Below are 16,786 nucleotides of genomic sequence, written 5' to 3'. Positions count from 1 at the left end.
ACCAGGCGCAAGCCTGAGTGTTGCTATGCACAGCGTCTGATACCAGTGAAGACACGGGGGTAAATTTACTAAAGTGGGATTTTTTTTATAACACACTATATACTGTGTATATATATAGACACACACACACACACACACACACACACACACACACACACACACACACACACACACACACACACACACACAGTTAGTGTGTGCCACACAGTTGATGTAATGGTTAGCATTGCTGCCTCACAGTGCTGGAGTCTTGAGTTCAATTCCCACCATACCCCTAACCGCAATGAGTTTGCATGTTCTCTGCATGTGTTTGCGTGGGTTTCCTCCAGGTACTCCGTTTTCCTCCCACAATCCAAAAATATACTGGTAGTTGCAGGCCCGGCGCTAGCCGCTCAGCAAGAGATGCAGTGCAGGTAGGCGCCGGGTAGGAGAGGCGCCTTCACTGCTCTGCATAGCTGAAGCGCCGTCCTGTCCCCCCTGCTGCTGCTGCGCCTGCCCTTTCACACTGACAGGCAGCCGCAGCAGCGCCGGCAGCATGACTCCCTCTCCTCTGTCCCCTGTGACAGGGAGAGGAGTGTTTTCGGTCTGACGAAAGGGGGCGGAGCTACACGGACCAAGAGGCGGAGCTACACGGACCAAGGGGGTGGAGCTACACGGACCAGGCTAGCAGACTGTAGAAGATCTGGCCAGCAAGATTGTGGTAGTAAGGGTATGTAAAGAGTGTGAGAGAGAAAGTGTGTGAGAGAGAAAGTGTGTGTGTGTGTGTGTGTGTGTGTGTGTGTGTGTGTTTGTTTGTATTTAAAAAGTGGACGCTGTCTGCCGTAATGTGTAAAAAGGGGGGCGCTGTCCGCCGTAATGTGTAAAAAGGGCAGCGCTGTCCGCCGTAATGTGTAAAAAGGGCAGCGCTGTCCGCCGTAATGTGTAAAAAGGGGAGCGCTGTCCGCCGTAATGTGTAAAAAGGGGGACGCTGTCTGCCGTAATGTGTAAAAAGCGGAATCTGTCGGCCGTAATGTGTAAAAGGGGCTCTACCTGGTGTAGTGGCGCTACTGTGCGGCATAGTGTTAGGGTCTCCTGCCCTGTGCTGCCACGTCGTCATGGCAACCGGGAGACAAGTGCTAGTGGAGTAACCTGAGCGCAGCTGATACTCCGGTTCGGGTCTTTTGCTGTGCAGTGGTTATAGGCTCTGTGCACGGCAGGGGATCCGGTGCTGGTTTTTGTGCTCACAGTCTGTGAGGTCTGAGTGGGGCGTGGACAGCACCTGCTTTATAAGGCCTCTTTTCAGAGTAAGCAGATGCTGCTGAATCTTTGTTGGTTAGTCAGTTCATGAAAGTTAGCCAGTACTGTGTAGCTTTGTATTTGTTTGTTGCTTACTGCAAATAGGCCTGGGGATTTGGTATTACACTCTGCCAATCCAGACCTAGCAGTAAGACTGGAGTCAGTCGTTTAGCTTGCTGGGGTTCTGTTACTACTCTGTGAACTTAGCAAGTTTGCGGCTGCATTCTAAGACTTGCCTGTCTAATCCTGTCTCACTGTGCTAGGTGTCAGGGGTCAGTTTAGTGGCAGTAAGCTAAAACCTGTGCACTGCAAGTGAGAATTAAGATTGTGGAGACTCTCCTTGTGTCTATCATTCCATCTCTGACCAAGGAGTTTACTGCCACACCCGTTGGTAACCCTTTAGGGTTTTGCTGTTGCCCTTAGCAACAGCATTTCGGGTTCTTTACGTATTAAAACACAACATCTTGCTTTTTCTATCTGAGCAGTTCTAATACAAGGGAGATACCCAGTTCCTTAGCCTCTGGGCTTCTCTGTTCACTTTGTGTGTATTTTGTTACCCTATCACCTTCTGTGTACGTTATGTCATATTCCCCAGTTTGTCTGTGAGTCCATTTGTTTTGCATAACAGTTCAAACACCAGTACATTCCTGCAGACACTGGAGTGCATAACAGTTCTGACACCAGTACTTTCTTGCAGGCACTGGTGTGCATAACATATTCAGCAGCCCAATACTCCTGTTGAAATTTTGTGGGAATATGGAGCATACCCCTCAAAATACGTTGCAACAGGTGGTCGATCAGGTGCAGGTCCTGACTCGACAATTTAATGATTTGTCCATTAAAATGCACACCTCCCAGGCTGCTGGCGGAGCACCCGCAGCAGCAGCACCTGCAGGGGTTAAGGAGCCGAAAGTAAATCTCCCGGATCGTTTTTCTGGAGATCGCTCGCAGTTCTTTTGTTTCAAGGAGAGCTGCAAGCTATACTTCCGGCTTAGGCCTCAGTCTTCTGGGTCGGAGATTCAGCGTGTGGGCATAGTGATTTCCTTGCTACAAGGGGACCCACAGGTCTGGGCATATGGGTTGCAGCCTGACTGTCTGTCGCTTAAAAGTGTTGATGCTTTTTTTACGGCACTGGGCATGTTGTATGATGACCCTGACAAGACGGCTTCAGCCGAGGCTCAGATTTCGATCCTTAAGCAAGGGCGAAGGCCAGTTGAGGTTTACTGTACGGAGTTTCGGAGGTTGGCCCATGATACCCAGTGGAATGACCCAGCCCTGAGACACCAGTACCGAAGAGGTCTTTCTAACCAGATAAAGGACCAACTGGTACAATATCCCTTGCCTGATAGCTTGGATCAGCTCATGCAGTTATCCATCCGGGTGGATAGACGGCTGAGAGAGCGTAGGCTTGAAAGGGAGACTGAGATTTCCTTCCTTCCCAAGGGAACCTCAGACTCTGAGGAATTTTCTGAGGAGCCTATGCAGATTGGGGCTACCCGCCTCTCCTCGCGTGAGAAGACGCGGAGGAGACAGCAGGGGTTGTGTTTGTACTGTGGGAATAAAGGTCATGTGGTAGTATCATGCCCAGAAAAGCCGGAAAACTTCAGGGCCTGAGGGTGATGGGAAATATCCTGTCAGGCCAGAAGTCAGAATTTCCCAAGAAGACTTTTATCATTCCGGTGACCTTGAAGATCCTCGGTCAAACTGTCAAGACTGAGGCCTTTGTGGACAGTGGGGCCGACGGGGTTTTTATGGACCGCCAATTCGCCCTGAAACACTCTGTTCCCTTAGTACCCTTGGCATCGGAAATTGAGATTTGTGGGTTAAACGGGGAACCATTATCCCAAGGTAAAATTACCTCTTGCACTAGCCAGATTTCTTTGTTTATTGGAGCCACACACTCTGAAAAATTGTCCTTTTATGTGACTGTCTGTACTTTTGCCCCATTGGTGTTGGGGTTACCCTGGTTAAGGGCCCACAATCCTCAATTTGACTGGGTCTCTGGGGAGATTCTTAGTTGGGGTACTGATTGTTTCAGGAGTTGCTTGAGCCTTCCAGTCAGGCTCTCGCAGCTAAGTTTGCCAGGATTGCCAGGGTGTTATGCAGATTTTGCAGACGTGTTCTCCAAAAAAGTTGCAGAGGTACTACCTCCCCATCGCCCCTATGACTGTGCCATTGATTTGTTGCCAAATGCTAAGCTTCCCAAGAGCAGGTTGTATTCCCTGTCACGTCCTGAGACTCAGGCTATGGCAGAGTACATTCAGGAGAACTTGGCTAAGGGATTTATCAGACCTTCACAGTCTCCAGTTGGGTCGGGGTTCTTCTTCGTGGGTAAAAAGGACGGTTCGTTGCGACCCTGCATCGACTTCAGGGAATTGAACCGTATCACGATTAAAAACTCATACCCACTGCCTCTCATTTTGGTCTTGTTTGACCAGCTTCGTACTGCCACCATTTTTTCTAAGATTGACCTACGCGGTGCGTACAATCTAATCCGAATAAGAGAGGGGGATGAATGGAAGACTGCCTTTAATACCCACTCAGGGCATTATGAATATTTGGTGATGCCTTTTGGGCTCTGTAATGCCCCGGCAGTCTTCCAGGATTTCATGAATGATGTGCTCAGGGAATATTTGGATAGATTCTTAGTTGTATACTTAGATGACATCCTAATCTTCTCCCATTCCCTGGAGGAACATCGGAAGCATGTACGCTTAGTCCTCCAGAAACTCAGAGACCACCGGCTTGGGGCGAAGCTGGAGAAGTGCGAATTTGAAGTTCAGCAAATCGCATTTCTAGGATATATTATCTCCCCAGAAGGTTTCCAAATGGAGGGTTCCAAGGTACAGGCAGTCCTGGATTGGGTGCAGCCCACTAGTTTGAAGGCGCTTCAGCGTTTCCTGGGCTTTGCGAATTTTTATAGACGATTTATCGCTGGATTTTCGTCTATAGTGGCGCCCTTGGTGGCACTCACTAAGAAAGGGGCAGATGTTGCTCACTGGTCTTGTGAGGCTAAAGCGGCTTTTGCCCGTCTCAAAAGGGCATTTGTTTCGGCCAAGGTGCTGCGACACCCAGATCCAGAGCGTCCTTTTGTGGTGGAGGTGGATGCCTCTGAGATGGGTATTGGGGCAGTGCTTTCTCAGATGGGAGTGTCTGATAATCGCCTTCATCCCTGTGCTTACTTTTCCCGTAAATTTTCGCCTGCCGAGATGAATTATGACGTGGGTAACCGGGAATTGTTGGCTATTAAGGATGCACTCGAGGAGTGGAGACACTGGCTTGAGGGGGCTAAGTTTGTGGTCTCAATTCTCACTGACCATAAGAATCTGGCATATTTAGAGTCAGCAAAGCGTCTCAATGCCAGGCAGGCACGATGGGCTTTGTTTTTTGCTCGCTTTAATTTTTTGATAACATATCGCCCTGGGTCAAAAAACATCAAGGCTGATGCGCTCTCGCTGAGTTTTGCTCCAATCCAGGAGACCACAGAGGAGCCGTTGCCCATTGTTTCCCCATCATGTATTAAAGTGGGCATTACCCAGGACCTCTTATCATTAGTCCTTAGAGCACAGGAGCAGGCTCCTCCAGACCTTCCGGTAGGTCTTTTGTTTGTGCCTCCTAGGTTAAGACAGCGAGTGTTCCTGGAATTCCATGCCAAGAAGTCGGCAGGTCACCCGGGTATTGCCAGAACTCGGGAGTTGCTATCTAGGGCGGTGTGGTGGCCCTCGGTGGCTAAGGATGTGGATCAGTGGGTTCGGGCATGTGACATCTGTGCCCGAAATAAGACTCCTAGAGGGGTTCCTGTTGGCCCATTACATCCACTCTCTATTCCATCTAAGCCATGGACCCACATTTCAATGGATTTTGTGGTGGACTTGCCCAAATCCTCGGGGATGACAGCCATCTGGGTTGTCGTTGACAGGTTTTCGAAGATGGCGCACTTCGTTCCACTGGTTGGGCTGCCATCAGCCAGACGCCTGTCTGAATTATTTATGCTGCATGTTGTGCGTCTCCACGGGTTGCCACTTGATGTGGTCTCTGACCGCGGATCCCAGTTTGTGGCCAAATTCTGGAGGGCATTTTGTTCCGATCTCCAGATTTCTGTCAGCTTGTCGTCAGGCTACCATCCGCAGTCTAATGGGCAGACTGAAAGGGTGAACCAGTCCTTGGAGCAGTTCCTCAGGTGTTATGTCTCCAAGTGTCAGACTGACTGGGTTGCTCATCTGTCCATGGCGGAGTTTGCCTATAACAACGCGGCTCACTCTGCTACAGGGATCTCTCCCTTCCTTTGTGTGTATGGGCATCATCCTAAGGCCAATTCTTTTGACCCCCTGGACTCCACGCCTGGTGGTTCCTCTGTGGTTTCGGTCCTTAGAGGTATTTGGCGGAAAGTGAAGAAAGCCCTTGTGTCTGTGTCATTAGTGACCAAAAGGGTTTTTGATAAGCGGAAAAGACCCTGCAGCTTCAAATTAGGAGACTTCGTCTGGTTGTCTACCAAGAATTTGAAGTTGAGACAGCCATCTCATAAGTTAGGCCCCCGGTTCATCGGCCCTTATAAGATCACCAGGGTTATCAATCCGGTGGCATTTCAGTTAGATCTGCCCCGTTCTTTGGGTATCAATAAAACATTTCATTGTTCCCTTTTAAAACGGGCGATTAGTAATCCTTCTTCCAGTGGAAGACCTTCCCCTCTTCTGATACGTGGCCAGAGGGAGTTTGTTGTTGAAAGGATTCTTGACTCCAAGGTGGTTCGGGGTCGGCTGTCATTTTTGGTGCACTGGAAGGGGTATGGCCCGGAGGAGCGGTCGTGGGTGCGCAGTTGTGATCTTCATGCCCCCAGACTGATACGCTCTTTCTTCTCGCAGTTCCCCGATAAACCCGGTGGTAGGGGTTCTTTGACCCCTCGTCAGAGGGGGGGTACTGTTAGGGTCTCCTGCCCTGTGCTGCCACGTCGTCATGGCAACCGGGAGACAAGTGCTAGTGGAGTAACCTGAGCGCAGCTGATACTCCGGTTCGGGTCTTTTGCTGTGCAGTGGTTATAGGCTCTGTGCACGGCAGGGGATCCGGTGCTGGTTTTTGTGCTCACAGTCTGTGAGGTCTGAGTGGGGCATGGACAGCACCTGCTTTATAAGGCCTCTTTTCAGAGTAAGCAGATGCTGCTGAATCTTTGTTGGTTAGTCAGTTCATGAAAGTTAGCCAGTACTGTGTAGCTTTGTATTTGTTTGTTGCTTACTGCAAATAGGCCTGGGGATTTGGTATTACACTCTGCCAATCCAGACCTAGCAGTAAGACTGGAGTCAGTCGTTTAGCTTGCTGGGGTTCTGTTACTACTCTGTGAACTTAGCAAGTTTGCGGCTGCATTCTAAGACTTGCCTGTCTAATCCTGTCTCACTGTGCTAGGTGTCAGGGGTCAGTTTAGTGGCAGTAAGCTAAAACCTGTGCACTGCAAGTGAGAATTAAGATTGTGGAGACTCTCCTTGTGTCTATCATTCCATCTCTGACCAAGGAGTTTACTGCCACACCCGTTGGTAACCCTTTAGGGTTTTGCTGTTGCCCTTAGCAACAGCATTTCGGGTTCTTTACGTATTAAAACACAACATCTTGCTTTTTCTATCTGAGCAGTTCTAATACAAGGGAGATACCCAGTTCCTTAGCCTCTGGGCTTCTCTGTTCACTTTGTGTGTATTTTGTTACCCTATCACCTTCTGTGTACGTTATGTCATATTCCCCAGTTTGTCTGTGAGTCCATTTGTTTTGCATAACAGTTCAAACACCAGTACATTCCTGCAGACACTGGAGTGCATAACAGTTCTGACACCAGTACTTTCTTGCAGGCACTGGTGTGCATAACACATAGTTTGAATAATGGAGACTACTATAATATGTAATATGAATTGGTATTATTTTGTGGCCACACCCCTTCCCCGCAAAGCCACGCCCCTATATTTTTTGTGCGCGCCTGCGGCGCGCACTGCCCCTATTTTACATACAGGTGTGTGTGGGGGGGGGGGTGCCGATTCCCTCTCTTGCACACAGCGGTAAAATGTCTAGTTACGGCACTGTCTGTGTGCAGGGCCGTAACTAGCGCTGCACAGAGTGAGTGTGGGCAGAGAGTTCACATCCATAGGCTTACACGGATCTCCTGCAGCTCAGGGGCCAGGAGGCCATGGTAACCCCCCCCGGCCCTACATGTAAAGTATGGGAGGGCGCAAATTTATATTTTGCAGGAGGGCGCCGAACACCCTAGCACCGGCCCTGGGTAGTTGAATATAACAAATAGTTAACCCTGGTATAAAAATGGTAGGGAGTATAGATTGTGAGCTTCACTGGGGCAGGGACTGATGTGAATGAGTAAATATTCTCAGTAAAGTTCTGCGGAATATGTGTGCTATAAATATATTCAGTGCTCGAAGTGGGCCGGTATACACCGGTATAGCATACCGGCATTTTGAGCACAGAAGACCCCGTCGTCGCTGTCGCCTTTCAAATTCCATGCTGTTCAAGTGCCAATTGGAGCTCTGGAACCAGCAGCCAATCAGGAGCGGCCGCGTGGCTTTGTGGCATAATGTCCCTTTTTTTATCATACTGTGTGGCATAATGTGAATTTTGAATCATACTGTGTTGCATAATGTGAATTTTGGATCCTACTGTGTGGCATATTGTGAATTTTGGCTCATTCTGTGTGGCATAATGTGAATTTTTGCTCATTCCATGGGAATTTTGGCTCATTCAGTGTGGCATAATGTGTAAGAGGCACCAGTACTAGATAGTATAAGGGGTCCTACTTATTGTGGTGCATAATGGCCCTCATTCCGAGTTGTTCGCTCGCAGGCTGCTTTTAGCAGCTTTGCACACGCTAAGCCGCCGCCTACTGGGAGTGAATCTTAGCTTAGCAAAATTGCGAACGAAAGATTCGCAATATTGCGAAAAGACTTCTCTGTGCAGTTTCTGAGTAGCTCGAGACTTACTCTTCCAGTGCGATCAGTTCAGTGCTTGTCGTTCCTGGTTTGATGTCACAAACACACCCAGCGTTCGCCCAGACACTCCTCCGTTTCTCCAGCCACTCCCGCGTTTTTCCCAGAAACGGTAGCGTTTTTTCACACACTCCCATAAAACGGCCAGTTTCCGCCCAGAAACACCCACTTCCTGTCAATCACATTACGATCACCAGAACGAAGAAAAAACCTTGTAATGCCGTGAGTAAAATACCTAACTGCATAGCAAATTTACTTGGCGCAGTCGCACTACGGACATTGCGCATGCGCATTAGCGACTAATCGCTCCGTTACGAAAAAAAAAATAACGAGCGAACAACTCGGAATGACCACCAATGTGTATAAGGGGTATATGGTGTGGTACACTACACTTAAGGACACGCCCCTTTTGAATGGCCACACCCCCTTACCGGAGAGCGCATAATGACTACCTTCACTTTTTCATACCCCCACTTCAAAATTTCCACTTCGACCACTGAATATATTGTTAAACACAAATACAAAGTACCCATGAAGAGATAATAGTGTAGTTTCATGGGTGTACATGCACAATTAATTGTCCAATTGTTAAAATGGATTACACATAACATGAAAGCAATGTAAGAGCAATGATTTCACTGAATAAAAAATGAACAGTCACAGGGCATGTGCAAGACAAACAGTCTGATGCAGACTGTGATTTACTATATTGCTCCATACAAATCACTGGTGACATCTAAGTGATGAGGAAATCAGCAAATAGACTGCGACCGCTGATACTCACATATATACCGGGACCAGAATGCATCCTGTAACAAATAAGAAACACGGCTGTTAAGGCATGAATACTGTACACACACTGCAGCAGTTACATCATGTACTTGGCTGTGCTGTCACAAGAATATCCTACATATTGTATACACAACACACGGCAAACACTAATATTGTGTCCTGTCTCACACAATTACACAAACTACGAATGCCAAGGATGAAAAAACAACAGAGGGGCAAGGGACAGTGTGTAACTGGAATCCACAATCGAGCCATTCTACCTCAGATGAGGTCAAGCGGACGCCGGCACCTTCCCCTCAGCGGCAGCCGGAGCTCACTCTTGAGCTCTGGCTTCCGCTGTGTGCGGCTTTGCGGCGCTATGGGAGAGAGACGTCATGACGTCTCTCCCATAGATCAGAGGAGCGGGCGCCAGGCGGAGGTCAGCGGTCTGGAAGCAGGAGTGGGGCTGGTGAGCATTGTGTGTGGGTTTATTTTTTTTTAGTGTATGAAGCGCCGCTACAAGGGGGCATCTTCGACTGGGGGCATCTTCTACTGGGGTCAATTTCTACTGGGGGCATCTATACTGGGGCATAACTACTGGGGGCATCTGTCCTGGGGCATAACTACTGGGGGCAACTATACTGGGGCATAACTACTGGGGGCAACTGTACTGGGGGCAGCTTCTATTAAGGGGCAGCTTCTTCTTGGGGCATCTATGCTGGGGCGTAACTACAGGGGGCAACTGTACTGGGGCAGATTCTACTGGGGCCATCTATACTTGGACATAACTACTGGGGGCATCTGTACTAAAAGCATAACTAAAGGGGGCATCTGTACTGGGGTCATCTATACTGGGGCAGCTCTACTGGGGCATAACTACTGGGGGCAGCTTCTACTGGGGGCATCTGTACTGGGGACATAACTACAGGGGACATCTGTACTGTGGCATAACTACAGGGGGCATCTGTGCTGAGGGCAGCTCTACAGGGGGCCATAACTACAGGAGGCATCTGTACTGGGGGCAGCTTCTACTGTGGGCATAACTACAGGGGGCATCTGTACTGGGGGCATCTGTACTAGGTGCATAACTACAGGGGGCATCTGTACTGGGGGCATCTGTACTAGGTGCATAACTACAGTGGGCAGCTGTACTGGGGGCATAACTACAGTGGGCAGCTGTACTGGGGACATAACTACAGGGGGCTGCTGTACTGGGGGCATAACTACAGGGGGCAGCTGTACTGCGGGCATAACTACAGGGGGCACCTGTACTGGGGCATCTGTACTGGGGGCATAACTACGGGGGGCATTACCACTGGGGGTATCCGGACTCCAGGTCGACAGCAAAAAGGTCAACACACCTTATGTCGACGCCAATTGGTCGACACACCTTAGGTCGACATGGACAAAAGGTCGACATTGACAAAAGGTCGTTAGGAACAAGGTCGACATGGAAAAAGGTCGACATGAGTTTTTCACGATTTTTTTCTTTTTTTGAACTTTTTCATACTTAACGATCCACGTGGACTACGATTGGAACGGTAATCTGTGCCGAGCGAAGCGGTAGCGGAGCGAAGGCACCATGCCCGAAGCATGGCGAGCGAACGCGGTGCACTAATTGGGGTTCCCGGTCACTCTACGAAGAAAACAACACCAAAAAAACATTAAAAACTCACGTCGACCTTTTTCCATGTCGACCTTGTTCCTGTCGACCTTTTGTCCATGTCGACCTTTTGTCCATGTCGACCTAAGGTGTGTCGACCAATCGGTGTCGACCTAAGGTGTGTCGACCTTTTTGCTGTCGACCCTGAGTCCCAGACCCACCACTGGGGGCACTACTAATGAGGGCATTGCATAGGAGGCACGTAATAAGGGGCATCACTCCTGGGGACATAAAGGCCACTACTACTGGGGGCACTGTATAATGGGCCCCAATACTATGGGCTTATCATAAGGGGCACTACAACTGTGGGCACTACCACTACAGTGGGCATTGCATAAGGGGCACTACTACTGAGGGCATTGTATAAGGGGTGCTACTGCTGTGGTCATGTTGAGTGACCACACCCCTTTCTGTTTTGAGATCACACCCATTTTTGGTGGCGCGCGCCTACGGCGCGCACAATGCCTTTAGATCTGGGGCAGGGGTGAGTTCCACCACCTCTCCAGGACCACCTTAAGCACTGAATGTGCACAATATCCAAGTGTTTTAATGTTTGGGGGTATATTTACTAAAGTGCAGATTTTTAGAAGTAGAGATGTTGCCCATAGCAACCAAACAGATTCTACTACTCATTTATCTAGCACCTTCTAGAACAGGAACCGGCAACTGGCGGACCGCGGTCCATCTCCGGACCGCAAAGAACAGAACAGCGGACCGGTTTACTAATCTAAAATAAACTCTAATTATAAATACTGGCAGGATACTGGCAGGGGAAGGAAGATGGTAGTCACACTGTAATGACGCAGAGAGGCAAGAGCGTCCATCTTCCTTCCCCTGCAGAGCGTGCTGACGCGGCGTCCCACGTGAGCGGGCTGACGCGGCGTCACAGGACTGATGGAGGCTGAGGCGCTGAGTGGATCCCGCGCACCGCACCACAGCATGGAGGAGCCCCGACTGGACCCAGCCCCCGCACCCAGGGGACTCACCCTCTCAAGAGGAAACCAAGCTACCAGGCGGCGGAGCCGGGAGGCACTTTTTAGTGCGTCTGCGGGTTGCGGCCTGCCGTCCCCACGTACGCGGGCTTTGCACATAAGGGTGAGCAGTCATATTTTGAAACATGTTTTGTGTCTGTATTGCACAAGAAAAGATACTGCGCTCCACTGTAGGGGTATGGGATGCAATTAATTCTTACACCCTGGGAGTAAAGAAATCATCGTATACATAAGATTACAATTAGGTATTACAAATGTATACAAATGAAAAAGTGAAGTATCAGTGGCGCAAGATGTGTAATCGCCCATTAGTGGGGAAATATCACAGCCCAAACATCCCTGGGACATTCACAAGAACAAATACACAAACAAGAACAAATACACAAACAAAAACAAATACACAAACAAGAACAAATACACAAACTTCTCAGTGCAGTGTGTATTTGTTTTATTATAATAAATTGATTTTCATCCCATTGTGTTGTGTGTGAAGTAAAACCCTGGGCTGTGATATTCCCCACTAATGGGCGATTACACATCTTTAAGGACTGTCCTAGCGCCAGGGATACTTCACTTTTTTCATTTGTATACTATTCTAAGGAAATTGGTGTTTTCTCCCCCCTGTGGAGTGGTGTATCAAGGCAGCTGAGTCCTTTCTATTTGCTTATTGTAGATCAGGTGAATACTGCATCCGGACCAAGTCTGGAACGGCACAAAGGGCACCCGGTGACGCTGCAGTATACGTGGAGCATCCGTGAGTACGAATTACTAAGTTACTCAAACATCGTGTTGTGGATAAACATGTTTTATAAAGAGCGTAAAGTTGACACTGAAAATAGGACGTTTCTGTCGGAGTGGACCGAACTATACTGTTTTACGCTGCCTGAAAGAACTGGAGCTGTTCCACTTTGCCTCATATGCAACAAGACGGTCGCTATTATTAAAAGTGGAAATTTAAAGCGACACTACGAAACAAATCATCAGGATTTTCATAAAAAGTTTCCCCCTGGTAGTGCAGCATGTAAAGACAAACTGCAGTCTTGTCTGTCTTCTTACAAAAATAGTACGGCTATACTAGTTCGGTGCATGAGCGAACAACAAAAATCTGCAGAAGCAGCGTTACGCATATCCTGGACGCTTAGTAAGCACCAGAAGCCATTTTCGGACTCTGAGATCGTAAAAGAATGTATGTTGGAAACAGTCACAGCACTTTTTGAAGAGAAGAAGGACATAAACATCCTAGTGATATTTGGTGGACCCCCCTTTCTTTGAAAGTAAAGCATTCATAACCTAGAACCAGAAATAACGACACGGAGACTTGAATTTTGGCAGAAAATTGCTAGCTATTTATTTGTCCCTATCCATTAGCAAACCTGTAATAAAGAAATTAATTTAATATGCCGCTCCAGCCGGCATATGGTGGCGGCCCAAAAGAACGGCTCAATTAACCTAAATTAACCTTAAATAACTAACCCTATAAATTTACTAAAACTTATCATAAACCGGTAATAGGTGACAACTCAACCCCCACAGTGACTACCCACCGCTCCTGGGTGCCCTGCCGCTGCCTTCCCGGACGGGTGGTCAAGCGGCCATAAGTCGATGGAGGTGAGTGCACCTAAACCACAACAAACTGTAAAACACTACAGTTTTTCCTACAATACAAAACTGCCGTTCTTTTCCGCCAACAGCGAAAGACTCATCCCCCAAAGTCTTTCGCACCGCCACCATAAACCTACCCTAACTCCTGCAAAACGAAACCTAGATCCTCCAGAAAAAAACATCATCCCCTCATTGGATAGATGTACTCCATCGTGCCGGAAAAGGTGGCTGTCTCTGAATCGAATCCTCGGGTGGCGAACCACCCTCCCTCCGTGGGACAGCACCCACTTTGCCACCGCCCCGTTCACCTTTTTCCGGGCCTCGTCAATCTGGCGCCCATCCGCCACACCCCTCCAACACAACCTTGGCACCATCATTGAAAAAACCAACACACAATTGGTCCAAGTTGCGGCCACACTTGCCAGATCATGTATCATGGCCCACCGCAGATCCAAGGATGTCCTCTTCCCCAGGTCGTTGCCACCTAGATGGACAACCAAGACCCTAGGGACTCCATGCTTGCTGGCCTGACTCACTAACCTACTCCTCAGCTCGCCCCACATCATTCCTCGCCAGCCAAGCCATCTGACACCCTGTGCTCCAAGCAACGCCTGAGCCCCTTCCGAGGCCACAAACCTGGCCGCCCAGTAAATGTAAGAGTGGCCAACCACCCAAATTGCCAAATTGTCGTCACACCATCCTGAAGGGGAAAAGAGGGGTAAAATTGATTACTAAGAGGCTTATTAATTGTTTACACTGAAGGATCTGCCAAAAAGAAAAAACTTTAGATCTCGCTATTGCAGCAGTCACGGCCTAGCCGAACTGCACCATGCTTCGTTGCCAATTTAAGCGCAATTAAAGACACAAAGGGGAAAGTTCAAATAAAACAATCGAAATAAAAAAGGGGAGGGGGGGGGGTATAAAATGGGAAACACATGTAATAACTCAGCTGGAGGTGAAAGCGTAAAGACCTGCTGAGGGACTCTGATTAGACCGGATTAGCCGAATTGTAGATTAGAATTCAGTCCGTCAAGTCAGGCAAAAAATCGCAAAATAACTCCAGACCCCCGCTGCCGACTCATGCCAGCAACGGCGAGTAGCTAATCCCTGAGTAGGATAAAAAAAGGGGGGAAAACACCAACAGACGCACAACACCATAAATTCACAGAACTGGAACAACATAATACATTGCAATTAAAACAAAGCACTAGGCGCAACCCGATTTCTCATGCGACGGGGCGAATATATCGTCTATAACTTGACGACTTCCATCGCCCCACCACCTGGATTTCAGTTCTGGAAAAACCCGCCACAGCAGCCGACGTCGCCGCGCCTATTCGAAAAGAATGGGTACCGAAAGCAGCGGGTGGGAGGCCCAAGCTCGCCAAACAACGACCCAGCATCCAACGGAACTGGTATTTTGTGACTGGCAGCCCATCATAATGCAATAGCCATGACCCCTCCTTAACGGGTCGCACCACCCCATATTGCATAGCCAGACCCACTGGGCAAACGCTCTCCTCTAGCGCTGGAACCATAGTGACCCAGCGCCCTCTCCCCACTTGGTCCGTTTTAGAGCGCTGCAATCTGCACAGCAAGGACCTCTCACCCACTACAACGTCTCCGACCAGCATGCGCGAATCTGCTCTCTTGGAAGGCGCTACCAACTCCGAAACCCTAAAGGCCCCGTGGTAAGCCATTGAGAACGCCAAACTGAACAAAAGCGTCTCAAACCTAGACGACGCGACTCGCCCCACCGCCGCGATGACGGCTGGCAACAAGGCCGCATCGATGGGCCGCCTCCTATATGGTGGCGTCGGCGCAACTCGCGCCCACCCTTTCATTGCCTTCCGCAGAACCTCGCTTTTTGTTACATCAGGGACGCCTCGCAGCTTGCAGAAAAATGAGACGCCAGCCAAGTACCGTGATACCACCGCTCGGGACCTACCGGAAACGTAAAGCTGCCAAATAAAAGAAAGCATCAGCCGATGCTTGCTCTTACCTTGATGCTGACGACCTTGGACAAACTCCTCCCACTCGTTCCAAGCTTGTCCGTAAGCCTTGAGCGTGGCTGGCGCGACTGACTGCAACGCTAGACCCTCCAGTCCGGCCCGATCACCTGCCAAACATAACCGGGACAGTGAAAACCTTGTTTCTCGGCCTCGGGTGCCAAAACCCAAAACCTCTCCCACTGTCCACGCGACAAAGCGTCGGCAATTCCGTTCTCCAAACCGGGCACGTGTTGTGCCCGGAACCATAGGTTCCTACGCAAGCACGTCAAAAGCAATTGCCCGAGCACCCGCAGAACCACCAGCGATTTAGCCCTCTGGTTATTAATCGCATGCACCACGCCCAGATTATCGCATCTAAACAATATGCTGCGATTAGCCAACCGATCGCCCCAGACCTCCAACGCTACCATAATGGGAAAAAGCTCCAGCAGCACCAGATCTTTTGTAAGACCCTCGCTATGCCAGTTTGTCGGCCAGGTTGCCGCACACCAAGATCCCTCCAAAAAGCAACCGAATCCAAAGGCACCTGCGGCATCAGTAAACAGCTGCAACCGCTCGCTGTCTACAGCTGGCGCTTGCCATATGCTCACTCCGTTGAAATCCTCCAGGAACGAAGCCCAGACGGCCAAATCCCTTTTTAATTCGGAGGACAATCGCACGAAATGATGAGGCCTGGCACACCCCGCCGTCGCCCTCTCAAGCTTCCGGCAGAAAACCCTGCCCATCGGTATAACCCGACAAGCAAAGTTCAGCATGCCCAGCAAGGACTGCGCCTGCCACAGCGTAACTTTACGCGAGCCGTTGAACCGGCAAATGGTTTCGCGGAGCTTCGACACCTTGTCCCGGGGCAGGCGACACTCTCCTGCCACCGTGTCAATTTCAATCCCCAAAAATGATAGGCAGGAGTCCGGACCCTCCGTTTTGTCCACGGCTACAGGAACACCGAAGTGGTAAAAAAGAGCCCGGGTGCTAAACAGCAAGTCGCCGCACCTTGCGTCATTAGCCGGACCCGCACACAGGAAATCATCGAGGTAATGGGCAACCCCGTGACCGCCTGACGAAGACTCCACGCACCAATGAAGAAACGAGCTAAAGCGCTCGAAAAATGAGCATGAAACGGCACATCCCATCGGCAGACATTTGTCGATGAAATACTCCGCCCCAATCCGGAAACCCATAAAACGGAATGAGTCCGGATGCAATGGCAGCAATCTAAAGGCTGACTCAACATCAATCTTAGCCATGAGGGCCCCGCTCCCGTAGCTGCGGACCATCTCTAGCGCCTCGTCAAATGACTGATACACCACCGAGCAATGGGCCGGTGGTATTGCGTCGTTGACCGATGCCCCCGGCGGGTAAGAGAGATGCTGGATGAGCCGAAAAGCGCCTGGAGTCTTCTTCGGTACCACCCCGACCGGGGAGATGACCAAGTCATCCACCGGGGGTGACCTAAACGGCCCCTCCATCCTGCCCAACCTGACCTCCTTATCCACCTTCTCC

The 16,786-nt window shown here is 49.7% G+C and overlaps 1 protein-coding gene across 1 annotated transcript in view; it reads right to left on the bottom strand.

The window, feature by feature from the left end:
- F2 (coagulation factor II, thrombin) overlaps window positions 1-16,786 on the bottom strand; it is a 108,299-nt gene that overhangs the window by 49,728 nt on the left and 41,785 nt on the right. Inside the window, exon 3 of the mRNA XM_063944540.1 lies at window positions 9,031-9,055. Coding sequence (XP_063800610.1) covers window positions 9,031-9,055 — 25 coding nt within the window. The remainder of the gene's footprint in view (window positions 1-9,030; window positions 9,056-16,786) is intronic.

Source organism: Pseudophryne corroboree, chromosome 11 (genome assembly GCF_028390025.1).
Source record: "Pseudophryne corroboree isolate aPseCor3 chromosome 11, aPseCor3.hap2, whole genome shotgun sequence".
NCBI lineage: Eukaryota > Metazoa > Chordata > Amphibia > Anura > Myobatrachidae > Pseudophryne > Pseudophryne corroboree.
This window is presented reverse-complemented; position numbering and strand designations above follow the sequence as displayed.